Source organism: Tamandua tetradactyla, chromosome 7, assembly GCF_023851605.1.
Source record: "Tamandua tetradactyla isolate mTamTet1 chromosome 7, mTamTet1.pri, whole genome shotgun sequence".
NCBI lineage: Eukaryota > Metazoa > Chordata > Mammalia > Pilosa > Myrmecophagidae > Tamandua > Tamandua tetradactyla.
In genome coordinates, this window is record NC_135333.1 from 123,841,489 (window position 1) to 123,863,227 (window position 21,739).

The 21,739-nt window shown below is 38.6% G+C and overlaps 2 protein-coding genes across 3 annotated transcripts in view; one reads left to right on the plus strand and one right to left on the minus strand.

The window, feature by feature from the left end:
* The window catches only part of PRIM1 (DNA primase subunit 1), a 29,286-nt gene extending 23,497 nt beyond the window's left edge, over window positions 1-5,789 (minus strand). The window contains exons 1-6 of one of the 2 annotated variants that reach the window (XR_013155735.1): window positions 5,616-5,789; window positions 4,820-4,977; window positions 2,464-2,570; window positions 2,317-2,390; window positions 1,401-1,537; window positions 86-144 (exon numbers count right to left, since the gene is read on the minus strand). Coding sequence is in view for 1 of the 2 variants with exons in the window: in XM_077111083.1 (XP_076967198.1) it covers window positions 86-144; window positions 1,401-1,537; window positions 2,317-2,390; window positions 2,464-2,570; window positions 4,820-4,977; window positions 5,616-5,718 (638 nt within the window). In the remaining variant the exon portion in view is untranslated. The remainder of the gene's footprint in view (window positions 1-85; window positions 145-1,400; window positions 1,538-2,316; window positions 2,391-2,463; window positions 2,571-4,819; window positions 4,978-5,615) is intronic. The other variant, XM_077111083.1, reaches the window with a different exon arrangement.
* An 81-nt stretch (window positions 5,790-5,870) lies between these two features.
* The window catches only part of LOC143642559 (17-beta-hydroxysteroid dehydrogenase type 6-like), a 72,484-nt gene continuing 56,615 nt past the window's right edge, over window positions 5,871-21,739 (plus strand). Inside the window, exon 1 of the mRNA XM_077111089.1 lies at window positions 5,871-5,968. Coding sequence (XP_076967204.1) covers window positions 5,914-5,968 — 55 coding nt within the window. The 5' untranslated portion in view covers window positions 5,871-5,913. The remainder of the gene's footprint in view (window positions 5,969-21,739) is intronic.

Here is a 21,739-nt window from a genome sequence, read left to right on the forward strand (position 1 = left end):
AACAGTGAAAATTGATAATAAGGTAATTCTAAAAGCACACGCAGGTAAATCAGACACAAACTACATGGAATCTTTTCCAACAGACCTGACAAAAGGGTGAATTTTTTCACTGAGGTGAACTTTCTTTTTAACTTCTTGGCCGCCCTGAAAAATAAACCATTAAAAAGAACTTTGTAACCTCCAGATGGGTCCCTGGACCAGATAAGTCCTGAAATGCAGAGGGGCCAGCCTCTGCAGAACATAAACTAGTTCCATCCCCCTATCCCATATTATCAACAGCCCCTTCCAACATGAAAAAATTAGAATGGCCATAGCCCAAATACCCCTAAAGAGTGGGAGAAAGATCAAACGTGATGGTGGAGTTATACAGAGAAGGTAGGGTTTAACAAATGGGTATAATTGCTGAATCATTATATTGATATTCCTTTTAGTCTCCAGTATCTTAGAGCAGCTGGAAGTAAAAACCTAAAATTGTGGAACTGTAACCCATACCAAACTCTGAAATCTGTTCTATACTAATTGTTGCAATGTGCTTTGAAACTTACTGCTTTTTAGTATATATGTTATTTTTCACAAAAAAGAAGAAAAAACATTTCTTCTAATCTCCAGGTTTTAGAGCAGCTAGAAGGAAAAATTTGAAATAGTGGAATGGTAACCCGTAAATTCTGAAATCTGTCCTGTATCTACTTAGTTGAAGTGTACTTTGAAAATCATTGCTTTTCAATTTTTTTCCCTTTCTTTGTATACATGTTATATTTAACAATAAAAAATGTTTAAAATATACACTTATAAGACTTTGTATGTATCACATATAACATAAATGAAATTAAACTATTTTTTGTATGCTGCATGGCAGGGGTCACATTTCATTCTTTTTCCATTCTTATCTCATTATTGCACACCATTTGTTGAATTTCTGTTTGTTTGTTTTTGCTGGTTGTTTTTTTTTCTTTTTTTGGGGGAAGTGCATGGGCCGGAAATCAAACCTGGGTCTTCTGCATGGCAGGCAAGAATTCTACCACTGTTAAGCTATTTTTTAAAAGTTCTATTACTACATTAAAATTATATAAATGCAAAGACATTTCTTATTTCTGTCAAAGTATAGAAGCTTTAATGCTATTTCATGTAGTCTTAATACCTGTAACTTTTGGTGTTAACTTTTCTTGAAATAAGTGAACGAGAAAAGTAAATTAATTATTCTTTTACTGCAAAGGCGGATACTTATTGTAAAATATGAAATATCTAAAAAATGTAGCTGTGATCTTAACTGATTTATTGATAAGATCATTTACTCTAGAATGTGGATGCTACAAAGGATGGTTTAATTTTGTTATGAAACATATGAGGCTTGGTAACACCTGGCATAAAAGAAATGTAAATTAACATTAAGAGGATCTTACCTTTAAAAGACTCAAATACTCAACTATCCCCGAACGTACTGCGGAGGACAATTTTCTAACTGATTCATCACAGACCCAACAATGAACGCCTCTCCTTCCAGAATATACCCAGAGACGATGCTTGAATCCAAAGTCCTCTGAGGAAAGGAAGAAAAGGATTTAAAACAAACCTACAAAATCCTTGTTCTTGCTTACTTCCTTAGCTTCATTTTAAATCTCTTATTCACATGTGCTTTCCCTGTAACCATACTGAATTATTTGTAGTTTCCCAAGTGCCCCACACTCTTACCTTCATGTCTTTAGCCATCCTGGTCTCTGCCAAGAATTTCTTCATGCCCCAGCACTTCTATTTTTCTCCCTGACTAACTGTCATTTATATCTTTAAAGACTCATCTCAGGATTTTAAAACAGTTAATATATTTCAAGTGTTTTAGAACAGTACCTTGGACACAGTAAGCCTTATATAAGAGTCAGCTGTCATTATTATCATCATCATAGCCACTTCTTCTGGGAAGCCTTTTCTGACCCATTCTCTTCCCATTCCTGTATACACTCCTGTGGCTCTATATCCCCAGAGCACCCTGTGCGTATTACTTAATACAAATGTACCTGTGTCCTTAGAGTGTGTGACCTAATTGAGGGAGGAATTGTTATCTCTCATATTTTCTTTATCTGGAACAGCACCTAGTACATAGAGTTGCCCTATAAATGACTGACTTGGGTAAAAATATACTAGTTTGCTCACCAGCTTTATTAGAATTTCAACTGTAACTTTATTTCAACCTTTTATTTCCCTACCATATGTTTCAAGGAGACATTAAAAATTCAAGAAATCATACTATAAAATGGTACAGATAATCCAATATCCAGAAGAAACAGATTCATCTGACCCCACTCAGATATTGCTGATACTTGCCCTTCAACGCTCGGTCGATGATGTGTATGGCCATTGTCATGAGGGTCCAACACTTAGAACATATGTCTGCGGAACTGGAACAGAGAGGCATCATTATTCACTGTCAGTGACATCACCCACCCCAACAGCAGGGCACCTGGTGCTTACCTACAACATCTCCTCACATCGTCATAGTCTGTCATATCAATGTCAAACACCAGCTCTTTTTCCTGAGCCTGGAAAGCTCCCAGCTTCACAGTATTATATTGACTAGGCTACAAATATAAAATATTTATCAGTTTCTATAAGAGTTGCCATGCTGTTATATCTGCTAATTTTCTACTCACATAGAAAAAAAAGTGGCCAAAGGGAAATGGAGAAACCATAAAATCTAAGTCTATGTTAATGAAGTTTCGTTATCTTGGATCCCCAAATCCAGAATTGATGACAAATTAATTTTCATAAGAGTTTGATAAATATATTCACCATAAATATTTGTTGATTGATAGGAATTATAATGAAACTTTTCAGGTCTCTGATATGAAAAGGTACTTATAAATAATAAATACCCTAAAACAAAGGTTTTTTTTTAAAAAATGTGTCTCCCTACATGTTTTTCTGTATAAATACACACACAGAGAAGCAGATATGTAATATGCATACCACAGCAAATTTGTTTTGTTTTTTTTTGGGTGCATGGGCTGGGAATTGAACCCAGGTCTCCTGCATGGCAGGTGAGAATTCTACCATTGAACTGTCCATTTTCCCCACAACGGGTTTTAAAGATCTTTACTTGTTACTGTATATACAAGTAATAAAGACGTAATTATTTTAAAACGTTCAGTCATTCAAAAGGATCTTCCCAATGCGTTTGAACTGGGCCTTTATAGTCAAGAGGCTATGGTCTCCCAGGTAAAGAAGGCGGACTGAATACAGATACTTCTGTTCCTTTCAGATCCCTTTAAAAACAATAGAAAAGCATTTTTCAAGAAGGCATAACCCTTTTAAAAAAGAACCAAAGAGGAGACAACACCTTCACAATTTTTATAACTAGAATTCTGAAGGGAGTGGTAACTGAGGAGACTCATAAAAGCCAAATCTTAAACTATCAATAAGAAGAGCTAAGAAGCAACCCAATTCATAGCTCAGGATCCCCAAAGGGCTCAGAAAAAGGTATTTCTGGAGTGTGTGTATGTGAAGGATGATGGAGGGGGTTGGTGGTGAGGCTGAGATTAAAAACAGAAGGACTGGTTCAAAACCTATTCAAGAATCTGTTAGCTCCCAAGCTTGTTATATTTACTTTGCAGAGTTGGGAAACTGCTCTTCCTGTGACCTAGCAATAGACACCTAATTTATCATCTGGAGAATGTAGAACAGAGGCTCTCTGCATGGGGGAACAACAGGCACAGTCAAAGGAGTATTCTACTATAATTAGGGGGATTAACTGGACATTTACATATGGAATGTTGAGGACCCATTTCTTTAACCTTCTACTAACAACCCATGCAGAAGACTGGAAGATTCTGAAGAATTTGACCAGATTATGAGGAAATCTCAAGAATATCTGAGTGCCAGACACTTTTCTAGGCCCTAGGAATAGATCAGTGATGAAACCAAAGTTTTCTGCCCTAGTGGAAAAGATCTAGAAAAACTGATAGCAGTGATTCCCCAATAAAGTGGCCTAGCTCAAACTTGAGCAAGGGCCAGTATGGCTGGAGTAGTGAGTCAGGGGGAGAGAAGGGCTTTTATTTTGGATGAAATGAGGAGCCAATGGAGAATAGTTTTGACAGGAACCACAGAACTTGACATTCATTCATTCATACATTCATTTATTTTTGGGTGCATGGTCTGGGGATCGAACCTGGGTTTCCTGCATGTAAGGCATGCATTCTAACATTAAATCACCCGTGTACCCTTTTTTAATTTTATTTTTTAGGAAGTTTTTTTTTTTTTTTTTTGGGCATGTGCAGGCTCCAGGAATCTGACTTGTCTTTAACAGGTTCACACGGAAGCCTGTGTTGAGAACAGACTTCAGAATACAGAGGGACAAACTATTTGGTTTTTATAGCAATTCAGGTGAGAGAAGATGATGGTAGAAGCACTGGTAGCAGTGGGTGGATTTTGATATATATATGGTACAGTCAAAGGGAATTCCTAATCTAAAGGATGTGGGAGTATGAGAGAGGAATCAGGAATAACTCCAGTGCTGGGAGAAAATACAGCTCTTTTTTTGGTTCCCTACTATTGCCTTCCTTGCTAGTCTTTTAGCCAGATATCCACTTTTGTTGTTGTTGTTGCTCTAGTGAGAATGCAACCAATTTACTTCCAATTGATTTCCAATCAGTAATGTACAGTGTCAAAGAACAAAAGATTATAATCTACTTGCAAAAGCTAAATAAGCAGGCCTTAATAGTGCCCTGAACTTAAGTGAACTCTAAAAAATTTATCCCAAAATGCTGGCGGCATCAACTGATCCTTGGTTTAAAAAGCAAAACAACAAAATACAATAAAAAAGATTCCTTACTCTGTGGGAATATACTGCACCTATGTCAATCTTGTATGGATTCATTTTCTGCATCTCCTTTTCCAGTTCACCCTGGTTGTTGAAGGATTGGTAGCGAACGTAAATATCATCTTTCAAAGTGAATGAAAATTCACGGTGTTGAAAATAATTCTTTATCACTGCAAAATAAATTTACATTTTAGAATTAATTAGGTACTTTCTTCATTTCAGGGCATATGACATTAACCAACAAGATATTTAATGAGCTCCCTGTGCCCAACACTGTGCTGATGTACACCAAAGCACAAGACTTGGTCTCTAATTTGAAGGGGTTTACCATTATCTGCTAGGAAAAAACAAAAATGAGGAAAAAGATGCAGAAATATTTTACAATATAATGTTTCCTTGGTGGATGCTAATAAACGAAATCAGCTGCGAAGATGAAAGTACTTTTCCTTCTCCTGGAGACACTGGTCTGTCCCCGATGCAGATCACACCTTTGCAGGTTCAGGCTACAAAATCCCACAAACCCCTGGTTTACGGACCGCAGCAGGTAAATCGGGCTCCAAATGTGAGCCTGACCAGGTGGTGTAGGAGCAGCGGCCCTACCTTTTGCTGTGCGGTCGTAGTCTGGTTATCATACTCTCTTTCGGCCCATGTCCATCTTAAAGGTGGTGAGGGTTCGAGATAATGCATGAAGGCGCCCGGAACAACGCCTAGGCGCACGGAAGGCACACCTAACATTCATTCCAAGAACATCCCGCCCGGAACCTTCTCACACTCCCTCCCGACCCGACTCCTTCCCCGCGTCCATCACCTCCGCCATAGTTGAGCCAGCGATAGTACTGGGCGTAGGGAAAGAGCCTCCGGTAATAAAGGTTAAGCAGTTCAGGCAGCTCGGAGGGATCAAACGTCTCCATAGAGTAACGAGCTCAACTCAGGTAGGACTAGGGCAGGAATTGGCGGGAATCAGCTAGAGTTTACACTAGGGCGCAGGCGCGCTGGCGCGCTGCGACCGCGGCCCGCCTCCTGGCGGGGCCGCCGGGAATTGTAGTTCCCTCTTCGAGGTCAGCCCGGGAGGCGGTCTGCGCTCACTGACAGCCACACTAGGGCAAATGGGCAGAGGAAGCGTCAAGAACCATTCTGGAAAGATGAAAGCTTATTCAAAAGGTGAGCATATCGGCTTAGGTTTTAAAGATGAAGGAAAATAATGTTCCTTGCTAACTTTATAAATGTACACATTGAAACAATGAAAATTGATATCATTTTAAGAGGGTTTGGGAATTAGTTCTTCATGGAGTTATGAGGCCAATAGAGCACCCAGGATTACTGAAATATAAATTAAAGGCAGCTGGAGAATCATGAAATGCTTTACAAGTGTGAAAGGATCCCGTTTGCTATTGATGTAGCACATCTGCCAGGCGGGTAAAGATACATCTCTTTGCAATTGTGATTGAGGTGGGCAGTCTATTAATGATAGCAGTGTGGTGTCACGTGAAAACCATCATTTTCATAAATTTTAGTTTTCACAGTGATGGTAGGGAAGAAGGAGAGAATAGTCTCTTGTAAATTTTGGATTTATATTCCTAATCTTGAAATTGATCATCTTATTCCCTTTAAGTGCTCTGCCATGAGGCCTTTATCCCAAATGCCGCTGGGGGGCAGTGTTGCCATTCAGTTTGTTTTCCTCTCCTGATTTCCAGGCCATTGTTCTTTCACTTCCAAAGATGCAAAGCCCCTTTCTCCATAGGTCTTATTCTCTGTGACTCTACTTTGGCCTTCTTTGGTCAGCACCAGGTCTCTTCCCAAGTTCCTTGCAAACTGGTTCACCCCAAGTGTCTTCATGGGCTTCCCTTCTTCTTAACATCTATTGTTATTTTTGATATTTTTTAGCATCCAAAAGGGTGGTGTTTTTGGTAAAAGTATGGTCCATTCAGTTATTCTTTAATTCATTGATTTACTCAACAAATAGTTAATGAACGTATATGTTGGACACTTTGGTAGGCTCTGGGGAGAAAAAAATTTAATGACATAATATCTACTATCAAGGAAGTTATAGCCTAGTAGGAGTAAGACACAAATCAAATATGGCAATGAAGGGTAATGGATGTATTTGTAACCCAACTGTCTATTAGCATAAGCATGTTCCTTAAGACTTGGATAAAATTGGCTTAGACCCCAAGTCCACGATTTGGAGCATGTCCATGATGTCTAGATTTCTGCAAATCTACAGTGAGCTCACTTTCTCAAGATGTAACCCGGACCTCCTCCGGAATAAAGTCAGTTCAGTTAAGAAATTACTCATCATCTTGCACAAGTTGTCCTTTTTCTGTCTTAATACTAAGGTATTGAACTTACCCATTACTATAATTTTCACACACACACAAACCCACACCATTGTGAGTGTACCATATTAATTGAAGGTTTGAGAAATTTGAAAGCGACTTTACATTAACAATCTAATATGGAGAATTAGACACCCCTGTTTTTCAAAGACCAGCCATACTTGACTATCCTCTTTCTTATCTCTTCTCCCTCTGCCAACTAACTTCTTACTGCCAGGTTCCTGTTCTTTTGTAGAGCAGTTTGGCTTTCTCTTGTGCCCCTGAGGTGTCACCTTCCTACAGCTGGTCTTGGCCAAAAGGGTGAGAAGTGATCACCTTCCACTCTAGAGACAAATTGTATTAGTTTACTAAAGAAAGTTTCCTCCCTAAAAGAATTTCTGTGCCAACTATTAAAATAATTATTGTGGTTTTTTTTTTTTTTTTTTTTTTTTTTACCCTCACCACACTTTACTAGAAATATATAAGGGGTAAACTTAAAATCACAAAATAATGAGTGGTGAATTTTCCTTTTAAATAGGGGACAGCAATAGTTCCTAGACAAGGTAGAATTGAAGTGCTCCTGGAAAGATGAGTGTGGTTTGCTAGGTTGCAACGGAGGAAATTTCTAAGCAGAGCAGTTATAGGGAACACAGGGTCAAAGGTCTTAATGGTATGGCACATGAAAGAAACTGTCAACAGTTCCCTAGTGACAGAGCTCAAACTTCAGGGGAAGGCATCCTTAGAGTCAGCCACAGTGGTTTTGCATACCAAGCTAAGGAGTGTGGAAAAAAATTACTTCCCTTCTGCTTTTGTTAAGCTTTGGATATAATGAAAATAAAATTCTGATCATATCAGTATTTGATGAGAAATCTTGGAAGTGAATAATCTTTTTGAAACAAGTAAGTTGTTTGAAAATTTGAAGTATTTCTGTGCAAGTTATTTTTCTTCTCAGTTAGATAAGGAATAGGAGGTTAGAGAATATGTTCTGTTGATACAAGAGTATAATAAACAAAGGGAGGTTATCTAAATGGGATCAAGGTCATATCTAAGTTTTTGTTTTCTTGGTTGTTGTTTGCTTATTTGTTTGTTTTGGGAAGTGCATGGGCCATGAATTGAACCTGGGTCTCTCACACGGCAGGTGAGAATTCTACCACTGAACTACCCTTGCACCCTGCCCCCCCCATCTAAGTTTAAGCATGAAAGGTCCTGGCTCTTGTTACCACAAAATACTGAAAAGTAGCAAGGAGACCCTCATATTCATTTAATAAAAAAGCTTTAGTTAAATGTCACAAGAATGTTTCCTTTAACCACAAAGGAAGTGATGACCACCAAGGCAATAAAACATGTCTTACAGGATATTGAAATTGCTCTTTAATTATATATATTGGGTTTGGTATAGAAAATGGAATGTTTTTACTAAGCTGTAAATGATCTCAGCATACTTATAATAAGTAATCTGGCACTATATATACCGTGTAGGTTTTTCTGACAAATCATAAAGCTACATACTATTTGGGTCTAGCTTTCTTCTTGCAGAATACTTGAAATAAAGGATGGCTCTAGCAGATTCAAATCCAACATCAAGCCTTGTTCCTCCACGGGAATTTGGATTTGTTGTGAAGACAGTAGGAGCTATGGGAAGGTTTTAAAAAGGGGAGGAACATAATCAGAGTTGTGTTTTAGAAGTAAACTCTGGAAATAAACTATGGAGCCCTGTGGAGGACAACAGAAGGGAGAGAGCAACTGAGGTAGAGCGCTCCTGGGAAACTTGCTATAATCCAGGTGAGAGGTACTCATGGTTTGAACAAAGGTAGAAAAGTGGAGATGAAGGGAATTGGGTGGACATAACTGACTTTAGGAGGTAGAATTAATATTGATTGGACATGGGGAGTGAGGGACAGGAAGGGGTCTAGGATGATAGCCAGATTTCAGGCTTGGTAACCTGATGGAAGGGGGTTTTCTGGCACCCAGTAGTCACTAGTTAACTTTTCTATGTGTTGAATAAATGTGCAGATATGAAATACATGAGTATAAGGAGAAGAATCAGTTTGCAGTGAGGTATCATTTCTATTTTAAATAAGTTGAGTTGGAGGTACTGCTAAGATACTCCCTGTAAGCACCATATACTTTTCTTTCATATCCTTTATCATAGTGTTCAGCTATGTATTTATTTGTGAGAACATGTTTATTTTCCCTACTAAGCCTGTAAGCTCTAAGAATTCAAATATCATGTTTATTTTACTCACCTGTGTATCTATAGCATAATAGGGACCCTATATTTACGGAATGAAATGGATGAACCCAGTGCAGATGTCCAGCAGATAGTTAGATCTGAGGGGCTAGATCTGGACTGAAGTTAGGGATGTCCAAGTGTCTAACTCAGAGAGATTGCCAAACAAGGAGGCTGTGTGCAGTGATAAGAGAGGAAGGACCTGGAAAAAAAATCTTAAGGGTACTGACTTCAGAAATTGAGTAGAGGAGGGGAAACCAACAAAGGACAATGAGAACGAATGGTAGTAGAAGCAGGAAAGCTAGGAGAGAATGATTTTACAGGGGCAAAGGGAGCACAAGAGAAATGTGAAAGGATAAACATGGTCAATTAAGATAAGGACTGAGAAGAGAACTCAGCTTGGGCAATCAGGAAGTTACTGATGACCTCTGCCAGATTTGTTTTATGGAATAGTCAGGGCAGCATACAGACTTCAGGGAGTTGAGGAAGGAATAGATGGTTCCTCCTCCTGTTTTTCTGAACTTGTTTACTGGCACCATCACCACCAACCCAGTTGGTGGGCCCTTCCTCTGCCTCACTCCTACCCCTAAGGTGTTAATAATCCCTTTTATTTCTAACATTCCTGGAATATGTCCTCTCCTCTCCATCCCCATTTCCACTGCCTGAGTCCAGATTCTTATTGTCTCTAATTTAGATTGGTGCAGTAGACTCCTGATTGTTCTCCCCATTTCCAGTATTGCTCCATCTTTTCCACTGTTGTAGGGGTAAGATTCTTCAGTGGCTCCCCGGATTCATTCCTATCAGACTCCAGTTAGTTCTTTGATTCCCTCCCTTGCAGCTTTGCTTTAGTCATATAAAACAGCCTTTACCTGATGCTCTTCCATGATTCCAAGGTTTCGTACATGCTATTCATAATGCCATTTTCTGCTGATGAATGTCTTCCGATTAGTTTCCCTCTTTTGTGAAGCCTTTTTCTTCCTTCTTTCAGAGATAGGTCTTCCTGTATCTCCTGATCTTTATTATGAACTACTACAAGTATGCAGAGAATAAATAACACCCTTTTATCCATTGCCTAGATTTGACAAATATTTACATTTTCTGTATTTTTTTTTCAGATACGGTTAAGGGCCCTTGAAAACTCTTTCCTCTCTTCCTGAAGGTAACCATTTTCCTGAATTTGGCATATGATTTTCAGTACCATTCAATTGCTTTTATACGCATGTATTTTTTATAAACAATATGTGATATTATTTTGCCTGTTTTAAAAATGTATATGAATGGGGATCATACTTTACATGTATAAATATAATCATACTGTGGTTAGTATTTACTACTTGCTGCTTTTGCTGTATATGATAGTACATTTTAAAAACCTCTTCTCTAGGACCTGTTGCACTGTATGGTATTCGTTTCCTTAGGGCAGAGCCTTTCTTCTTATTCATCTTTGTTTTTTAGTTTTAGTGTGGTTCCTCCCTTGTAGTAGGTATTCCAAATGTTAACAGAGAAGAGATTGGGGTGATTTAAAATTTTTTTGTGACTTTTTCTATATTTTAAAAGTTTCTACAGTTATTATTTCTGAAATGAGAAAATTAATCTGGTATTTTTCTCTGCAAACATTTCCCAAGCTGCAGAGCCAGGAGCCCAGTTGTTACTGGAAGGAATGACCAGTATTGGGTGGGGCTTCCCATTAACTTTGTGGTTTTCTGTAGCGTGGGTAACCTCTGATGGTATAAAGCCCTTCTTCATGCTTTGTATGCGATGTGGATTGCCAGGTTTTACTAGAGTTCTTACTGTGACTCCCCACATCCTTTATAATGGACTAAGTGCTTAATGGGTATGGAGTTTCCTTTCAGAATGATGAAAATATTTTGGAATTAGATAGAGATGGTGGTTGTACAACATTGTGAATGTATTAAATGCCACTGAATTGCTCCATTTAAAATGGTTAATTTTATGTTATGTGAATTTCACTTCAATTAAAAAAATGGGCAAAAGATTGAACAGATCTTTCTCCAAAGAAGATATAGAGTGGCCAATAAGCTATTGAGAAGATGTTCAATATCAGTAGTAGCTAGGGAAATGCAAATCAAAACCACAGTAAGACCATTTCATGCCCACTGGGATGTCATAAGACAGACAATGACAGGTTTTGGTGAGGATGTGGAGAAATTGGAACCCTCATAAATTGCTGGGATTGTAAAATGATATAGTTGCCTTGGAAAACAATCTGGTGGTTCTTCAATGTGTTTAACATATGATCCCAGCAATTCCACTCTTAAGTTTCTATTCAAGAAAAATGAAAACTTATGCCCACACACATATTCATAGCAACCATTTCACAATAGCTCAGAAGTGGAAACAGTGCAAATGTCCATCAACTTATGAATGGATAAATAAATGTGGTATAACCATACAAATGGAATATTATTCAGCCCAAAAAGGAATGAGGTGCTGATACATACTACAACATGAATAGACCTTGAAAACAAGCTAAGCGAAAGAAGCCAGTCATAAAAGGCTTTCATTTATATGAAATGTCCAGAATAGGCAAATCCGTAGAGACAGGAAGTAGATTAGTATTTATCAGGGACTGGGGAGAAGGAGGAATGGGGAGTGACTGCTAATGGATATGGAATTTCTTTTTTGCAGTGATTGAAAAATGTTCTGAAACTAGGTAGTGATGACTGTTGTACAACTCTGTGACTATCTAAAACCACTTAATTCTATACTTAAAAAAGTGAATTAAAAAAAGATGAATTATATCTCAAGAAAGCAATTGTTTAAATAAATAAAAAACCAGTATGTATAATCCTGCCTGCAGGGCCCAAGACGTGAAGCACCTGCAGTTCTTTTGGAAAGGGGCTGACAGCATCAGGATGAGAGCCCAGTTTGCAACAGCCCTTCTCACATTGGCAGTCTTAGACATGGGCTCTGCTGAAATAGGTTTGACATTCACCCCCAACACTCCAGCAGGGCCTTTACACACAGTATCCCAACTTAAATTCACAGAATGGGAGTTGAAGGACACAAGGACCTGTCTCTGGCTGGCTAGGACAGCTGTTTTATTTATTTATTTTTCTGCTTTACATTTTGTCAACAATTGAACTGATTTTCAAGCTGAGTAATGGCACTGGTGAGAAACACTGCAGGATTGGGAGGAGGGAGTGGAGCAGCCCAGTTTGACCGTAAGAGGGAGGCTATGTCAAAGCAGTGTGGAAAAGAGGGGCCAGGGCCTCAAGGTTTAAAGATGTGAGCTTGGGAGGCTGCTCAAGGAGGGAGATTCATAGAGGTCTTCTGAAGTCTCCAGCATCAGTTCTTTCCTGAGCAAGTAAGGTTTGCCTATGTGTGCATGTGTGTGTGTTTGTGGGTGTGTGTCGGTGAAAGAAAGGAACAGGGTATGTTTGGAGAGCGGTCTTGAGTATGGTTGTTATTTATTTATTTATTTTTTTAAATTGTGGTAAAAAAATGTATAAGGTACCGGGTGCAAGGGTATTTATTTCAGTGGTAGAATTCTCGCCTGCCATGCGAGAGACCGGGGTTTGAGTCCTGGTCCATGCGCTTCCCAAAAAACAAACAAACAAGCAAAAACTCCACAAATGGTGCTGCAATAACAGGATACTAACATGGAAAAATAAGGAACTGTGACCCTGTCATACAGCAAACAAACCAAAAAATTAAAAAATATATATAGAACAAAAAATCTGCCATTTTAACCATTTTTTTAAGTATACAGTCAGCAGCACTGATTACATTCATAATGTTATGCAGCTATCATCGCTATTTATTTCCAAAATTTTTTGCTTTCTTAAAAGTATCCTTTGGGTTTAATAAACCTTCCTGAAGGAAATTTTGTCACTAACCTTGCATCGCTGTGTTTTCTCTGCGTTTTGATCATCACTCCCTTGGAACTTGGGAAAGCTATTGGTTAGAAATTGGGGGTGATTTTACGCTTGGAAATAGGACCCCCCTCTGGGTATGCTCTGCAAATTGTGCATTCTTGAAAATGGGGACAATCAGTTCTTTCATGGTTAATACTGATTGTTGTGGGGCAAGGTTTTGAAACTTGGGGCAAGCAAAGGGACCTTTTAAATTAGGCCATGAGAATTGTGTTGCTAAAACTCTGTAGTCTAGTCTGGGTTGCTGTCTTCATTTTACCCCCTTCTGCCACTGTGAGCAAGCTCTTGGAAGGGGAATGGGAAATTTCTTTTTCCACCTGACCAATGAACAAGGGTTTTAGTAGTCCTATTTTTCCTTCCTACCTGTTACATATCTGATCTGTGGAGAACAGAGTGGAAGCAAAATTCCAGGGGGTGTAAAAAACAAGAAGTGTTTGAAATACAAAATATATCAACTATTTCCAAAACAAAGATTCTTCGGGTAACGTTTTTCCTTTGTCTTTGTCAAGTCTTATATACTGACATGAAGTGAGGTATAATAGGAAAAATGCAAGTACAAGGTATAAGTTGCCTGAGTATTTGCTAACTTTTTCCCAGTTGGCAGAAGAAGGTGAGTCAGCTTTTGTAATGAGGCTGAGATTGCAGAATCTGTTTAAGTCAAGTTTTATTCTTGGAAAGATACAGCTTTTCCAGGAAGGGTTTAAGGGAACCTGAAGTAAAAGGTATTATGCAATAAAGTTATTAAAATGCAAATATAAATACTAAGAGAAATAGAAAATTAAAATGATGGCAGGGAATAGAGAAGAAGAAAAAATGCTACTTTTTTTTCCTACTAGGGCTAATAGAATTGTGATTGAACATTAAATTTCAACTTGATTTTCAAAAGAATATGAAGAATTAGATAGTCTTAATATAATTAATTGTATACTATTTACTTAGAAAAACAAATTCTTTTCTGGTACTAAGTGCATGACAAGATTTATCATGTGGGATCTTGCACAGTGTACAGATGCTGTACTTGATAAGAATTTTATAGCAAATGCAGAAGCACTTTTTCTCTGATTGTTTCTTGTATCAGTTTATAGTAGGGCAAAACTTTAAAGTCTAATTCAGTAGAAGAGATTCTGCCCTGGAAGTGAAGGGTGGGAGTTGGTGGGAGTGTCAGTGTGGCTTTTGGAGATTTGTCCGTCAGAGTGGATATCCCCTGAGTGAGGGGAAGGTGAGCAGAACCTTCTTCAGGCTCTAGGAATCTTGTGTGGGAAGGAGAATTATTTCTAAGGGGTGAAGGAATAGGTCTCCTTTGCTATTGGGTTCCTGCTGGGCACCATTTTTAAAAATATGCTTGTATATTTATTGTTCTATTTTTTAAAATAAGAATTTTACAAATATACTCATATTTGGGGATTGCTAATTCTGGGGAAATTTCCGTTTTATAAATGAATTCTTGGCATGATTATGGCAGATGGACTTTGGTTTCTGTGGCAATTACAGTATTTGGGGAGAGACTTTCTAGGATGTGTGGAAACTTGTTCTCTTGGTTATTGACAAGTATTTTTTTTTTAATATTAGAGAAATTGTAAGTTTACAGAAAAATCATGTAGAGAATACGGAATTCCTGTATACCTCCTCCACTACCACAATTTTCCCTGTTTTTAACACTGTGCTTTAAGGTAGTATGTTTGCTACAATTGATGAAAGAGTATTATAAATGTACTATTAACTATAGCTATAGTTTACATTGGGGTTTTATGTTTGTGTTGTGGAGTATTATGTTTCTCAAAAATGTTTATTCTAGTAAATATGTACGACCTAAAATTTCTCCTTTTAACCACATTCAAATATGTAACTTGGTGTTGTTAATTACGTTCACTATATTGTGTTACCATTAACACCATCCATTAATGAACTTTTATAAGTTTTCCAAACAGAAGTTCTGTACCAATTAAGCATTAACTCCCCATTCCTTACCTCACCTCAGTCCCTGATAACCTTCATTCTAGTTTCTGAATCTATGAATTTGCCTATTCTGTTTGTTTCTTATCAGTGAGATCATACAATATTTGTCCTTTTTTGGGGGGGGGTTGAAATACTTTAATGGCTGAAAGAAAAACTGGCAACCTATAATTTTATATCTAGTAAGACTTTGTTTCAAAAATTAGGGAGGGGGGTGCATGGGTGGTTCAGTGGTAGAATGCTCACCTGGCATGTGGGAGACCTGGATTTGATTCCCAGATCATGCACCCTCCCCCCAAAAAATGAGGCAGAGAATTAGATGGTCTCTCAGATAAGCAAAAGTTGAGGGAGTTCATTGCCACTAGACTGGAACTAAAAGCAATGCTAAAGGAAGTTCTTCAGACTATAAGAAAATGGCACTAGACAGTGGTTCAAAGCAGCATAAGGGAATAAAGCCCTCTGGTAAAGATAACCATTTGTGTAAATGTAAACATCAGTATTATTGTAATGTACTATTTTATATGTAACTCTAATTATTATGTCTTACAGGTGTAAACTGCAGGTACATAAAAATAACAACAAAACTATGATTTTGGATACACAATATTCAAAGATAGTGTTTTAGTCTGCCAAAGTTGCCAAAATGTATTTGTCCTTTTGTGACTTATTTCACTCAACATGATATCCTCATGGTTCATCCGTGTTGCTACATGTATCTAAAACTTCATTCCATTTTATGTCTGAATAATATTCCATTATATGTATGTACCATTTTTTGTTTATCCCTTAATTTACTGATGGACTCTTGGGTTGCTTCCATCTTTTGGCAGTTGAGAATAAGGCCACTATGAACATTTGTGTGCAAATACCTGTTTGAGTCCCTGCTTTCAATTCTTTGGGTATGCAACTAGAAGTGGGATTGCCAGGTCATATGGTATATTCTGCACTTAACTTTCTGAGAAACTGCCAAACTGTTTTCCACAGCAGCTGTACCGTCCCATCAGTGAGATGTTCCTATTTCTCCAGATCCTCTCCAACATTTGTAATTTTCCTTTTTTTTTGCGGGGTGTGTGTGTGTGTGTGTGTGTGCATGGTCTGGGACTCAACCCTGTGTCGCCTGCATGCAAGGTGGGCATTCTAAGCACTGAACTACCCATGCACCCTTCCATTTTTTTTTAATAGTAGCCATTTTAGTGAGTGTGAAGTGGCATCACATTATGGCCTTGATTTGCATTTCCTCAATGGCTAACAATGTTGAACGTCTTTTATTGTGCTTTTTGGGCCACTTGTATATCTTTTTTGGAGAAATGTCTGTTCAAATCATTTGCGCCCCCCCTTTTTTGGGGGGGTGGTGCGTGATCCAGGAATTGAACCTGGGTCTCCCGCATGAAAGGTGAGCATTCTACCACTGAACTACCCGTGCACTCTCATTTGCCCATTTTTAAATTGGGTTGTTTGTCTTTTTCTTGTTGAATTTTGTTGTTAAGTAGTATTTCCTTTTATCACTAGATATTAAACTCTTATTGTACATGTGGTTTCCAAATATTTTCTCCCATGCTGTAGGTTTTCCTTTTACTTTCATGATGAGGCTCTTTGATGCTCAGAAGTTTTTGATGTGAGAACGTACCATTGCTCTATTTTTTATTTTGTTGCTTGTGCTTTGAATGTGAAGTCTAAGAAACCATTGCCTAATGCAAGGTCCTGAAGATGTTTCCGCATCTTTACTCCCAGGAGTTTTATAGTTCTGGTTCTTGTCTTTAGGTTTTTGATGCATTTTGGGTTAATCTTTGTCTAAGGTATGAGGTAGAGTCCCATCTCCATTCCTTTTTTTTTTTAATTTTTTTTATTAATCAAAAAAAAGAAAAGAAATTAACACAACATTTAGAAATCATTCCATTCTACATATGCACTCAGTAATTCTTAGTATCATCACATAGATGTATGATCATCATTTCTTAGTACATTTGCATCGATTTAGGAAAAGAACTAGCAAAACAGCAGAAAAAGATATAGAATGTTAATATAGAGAAGAGAATTAAAAAATAATACTAATAATATATATATATATATATATATATATATATATATATAAAGGAAAAAGAAAAAAAACAAAAACAAAAGATACAAACACACAAACAAACAAACAAAAACCATATTTCAGGTGCAGCTTCATTCAGTGTTCCAACCTAGTTACATTACACTTAGGTATTATTGTGCTGTCCATTTTTGAGTTTTTGTATCTAGTCCTGTTGCACAGTCTGTATCCCTTCAGCTCCAATTACCCATTATCTTACCCTGTTTCTAACTCCTGCTGGTCTCTGTTACCAATGATACATTCCAAGCTGATTCTCGAATGTCGGTTCACATCAGTGGGACCTTACAGTATTTGTCCTTTAGTTTTGGGCTAGACTCACTCAGCATAATGTTCTCTAGGTCCATCCATGTTATTACATGCTTCATACGTTTAGTCTGTCTTAAAGCTGCATAATATTCCATCGTAGGTATACGCCACAGTTTGTTTAGCCACTCGTCTGTTGATGAACATTTTGGCTGTTTCCATCTCTTTGCAATTGTAGATAATGCTGCTATAAACACTGGTGTGTAAATGTCCATCTGTGTCTTTGCCCTTAAGTCCTTTGAGTAGATACCTAGCAGTGGTATTGCTGGGTCGTAATCCATTCTGCCATTCTATGTCTTTTGATTGGGAAATTCAGTCCATTAACTTTTAGTATTATTACTGTTTGGATAATATTTTCCTCTACCATTTTGGCTTTTGTATTATATATATCATATCTGATTTTCCTTCTTTCTACGCTTTACTCCATACCTCTCTCTTCTGTCTTTTCGTATCTGACTCTAGTGCTCCCTTTAGTATTTCTTGCAGAGCTGGTCTCTTGGTCACAAATTCTCTCAGTGACTTTTTGTCTGAGAATGTTTTAATTTCTCCCTCATTTTTGAAGGACAGTTTTGCTGGATATAGGAGTCTTGGTTGGCAGTTTTTCTCTTTTAGTAATTTAAATATATCATCCCACTGTCTTCTAGCTTCCATGGTTTCTGCTGAGAAATCTACACATAGTCTTATTGGGTTTCCCTTGTATGTGACGGATTGTTTTTCTCTTGCTACTTTCAAGATCCTCTCTTTCTCTTTGACCTCTGACATTCTAACTAGTAAGTGTCTTGGAGAACGCCTATTTGGGTCTAATCTCTTTGGGGTGCGCTGCACTTCTTGGATCTGTAATTTTAGGTCTTTCATAAGAGTTGGGAAATTTTCAGTGATAATTTCTTCCATTAGTTTTTCTCCTCCTTTTCCCTTCTCTTCTCCTTCTGGGACACCCACAACACGTGTATTTGTGCGGTTCATATTGTCCTTGAGTTCCCTGATCCCCTTTTCAAATTTTTCCATTCTTTTCCCGATAATTTCTGTTTCTTTTTGGAATTCAGATGTTCCATCCTCCAGTTCACTAATTGTAGCTTCTGTCTCTTTAGATCTACCATTGTAGGTATCCATTGTTTTTTCCATTTTTTCTTCTTTGTCCTTCACTCCCATAAGTTCTGTGATTTGTTTTTTCAGATTTTTTATTTCTTCTTTTTGTTCAGCCCATGTCTTCTTCATGTCCTCCCTCAATTTATTGATTTGGTTTTTGAAGAGTTTTTCCATTTCTGTTTGTATATTCAGCATTAGTTGTCTCAGCTCCTGTATCTCATTTGAACTATTGGTTTGTTCCTTTGACTGGGCCATATCTTCAATTTTCCGAGCGTCATCCATTATTTTCTGCTGGTGTCTGGGCATTTGATCAGATTTCCCTGGGTGTGTGACCCAGCTGGTTGAAAGCTTTTTCTGTGAAATCTCTGGGCTCTGTTTTTCTTTTCCTGCCCAGTAGGTGGCGCTCGTGGCGCTCGTCTGTCTGCACGGCAGTCGGCCCGGGAAACCGCGCGTGGAGGCGGGGTCGCTGGCCGCCGCGGCTTGGGAGAGTGCCGGTCCTAATTGCCGAAACGCCAAGTGTGACGGGAGGGCCCCGCTATCCAACGTTCCCAGTCAGACCGGGGAGCCACGTGCGTGGAGGGGACCCCAGTCGCCAGCCGCCCCGGCCAGGAAAACGCGCGCCCCTCGGGTATCTCACCGCAGCGGATTCTCCCTGCCCGTTCAGCTGTTCCTGAATGGGGTACACTGTCTTTTTGGTCTCTGTCGTGACTCCGGGAGCTGTTTCGTATTGTTTCTGTTTCTTTAGTTGCTTTTCTGGAGGAGGAACTAAGACCTGCGCGTCTTACTAAGCCGCCATCTTCTCCGGAAGTCTCTCCATTCCTTTTGATATGGCTATTCCCAGCACCACATAAAAAAAAACATTTTTTATTGTGAAAAATACCATATATACAAAAAAACCAATAAATATCAAAGCACACTGCAACAATTAGTTGCAAAACAGATTTCAGAGTTTGGTATGGGTTATAATTCTACAATTTTGGGTTTTTACTTCTAGCTGCTCCAAGATACTGGAGACTAAAAGAAATAGCGATATAATGATTCAGCAATCATACTCATTTATTAAGTCATATTTTGTCTGTTATAATTCCACCTTCTCCTTTGATCTTTCTCCCACTCTTTAGGGGTATTTGGGCTATGCCCATACTAACTTTTGCATGTTGGAAAGGGCTGTTGATAATATGAGATAGGGGGATGGAACTAGTTGATATTCTGGAGAAACTAGTCACTCTGGATTTCAAGACTTATCTGGCCTAGGAACACAATTGGAGGTTGTAGGTTTCTGGAAAGTAATCATAGTGCATGGAACCTTTGTCAGATCTCAGATACAGCCAGTTACTGTTCTTTTAGGGTTAGCAGGAATGGTTTTGGTTGGAGTTTGGCAAATCATGTGGTTTTAGTCTACCAAAGCCACCAGAATGCAACACACTAGAAATAGATCGGTTTTAAATAAAAGATCTGTTACATGGGAAGGCATACAGTGACATCTGCTGGGCTTCTCTCCTGGCTTCTAGGTTCTAGTGCCTTCTCTGGTGCGATTCCTTTCTGCCTTTCCAAATGTCTGGGCTGAGCTTCAAAGTGCTGAGATGAGGTATGCTGAGCTTCTTGAGCTGTGCTGCTTCTCTCTTCTGACCTCTCTCTTTTAGGTTTCCACCTGTTTAAATTAAGTATCACTCATTGTGGAAGATACTACTCCCCTTAGCCGACTACAGGTATAATCAGCCATAGATGAGTTTCACATGCTAATGATTCATGTCCACAGCAGCAGAACTAGGTACCATCACCTCGCCAAGTTGAACACCTGAACCTAACTACCACACCATGATAAGTAACAACGTCTAGCTAAAGCTTGCATAAGAGTAGCCTCCAGAGTAGCCTCTGTGACTCTATTTGAATTCTCTCAACCACTGATACCTTATTTGTTACAATTCTTTTCCCTCTTTTGTTCAGGAAGGAATTGTCAATCTCATGGTGCCCGGGCAAGGCTCATCCCTGGGAGTCATATCTCATGTTCCAGGGAGACTTTCACCCCTGGTTGTCCTGTCATTTGCAGAGTTAGGTTAGAGAGGAAAAGGCCACATTTAGGCAACAAAAGAGGCTTTCTGGAAGTAACTCTTAGGCATAACTATAGGTAAACTAAGCTTCTCCGTTACATAAATAAGCTTCACTAGATTAAGCCTCAAGATCAAGGGCTTGGCCTTTTGACTTGGGAGTCCCTAATATTTGAGACAGTATCAGGGATTTCCCTGGTGGTAAAGTTTAATCGTTCTGTATTTTTTCTCCTGACTCTCAGAGGACTTTGCCAATACTTTTTAGTTTTCTGCTCAACATACTCTGGGATGTTTCTGGACATTACATTAAGCTATACATGATTACAAGCCCCCATTCCCATTCTGGGCTTCCTGTGCTTGGGTTTTTAAAATGATCTGTCCATACAGGTTAAGTTAGATTATGTGCTACAGAAAATTTAGGTTCTGAACAAAATAAACCTCCTCTTTTTTTTTTTTTTTTTTTGGTCTCAGAGTAGGTTGTAGGAGTCAAGGGTTAATAGAAAACCTGCTGAATTTACTGGGAGTGACTGGCTTCAGGGTGGCCTTGGCAGTAAACTGTGGAGACTGTTATCTGCTTACTTGGAGGACAGTCTGAGAGGAACAGAATATTTGTTTTTTCTTAAGCCCCAAGGTCTTTTTAGCTATCTCTTGTATGTAGGGAGTATTATACTGAAAAGCAGGCTTGGTCAGCAAAAGAGCTGTGAGAAAGGATATAAAATAAAGCAGGTGAAGCTCTTCGGGGCTGCAGTCATCTTGTCTGTCTCGTACGTCTCATGTGTCTGTGTGTTTCATTCCGCAGGGGTTGCTGAAAGATTGCAACAGTAGGTGAAGTTCTGAAATACAATATCTTCCTTACCCCTGTATTCTTTTTTTTTTTTTTAGGCATTAGTAAAGTTTATTAAAAGAGAAGTTTTTTAAAAAGTGAGAGTATATATTAAAGAGGATAGCTCCGACATGCCCACGGGAGGGACACGCCCTGTGTGGAGTTGGCTAACTTGTTTTAGAG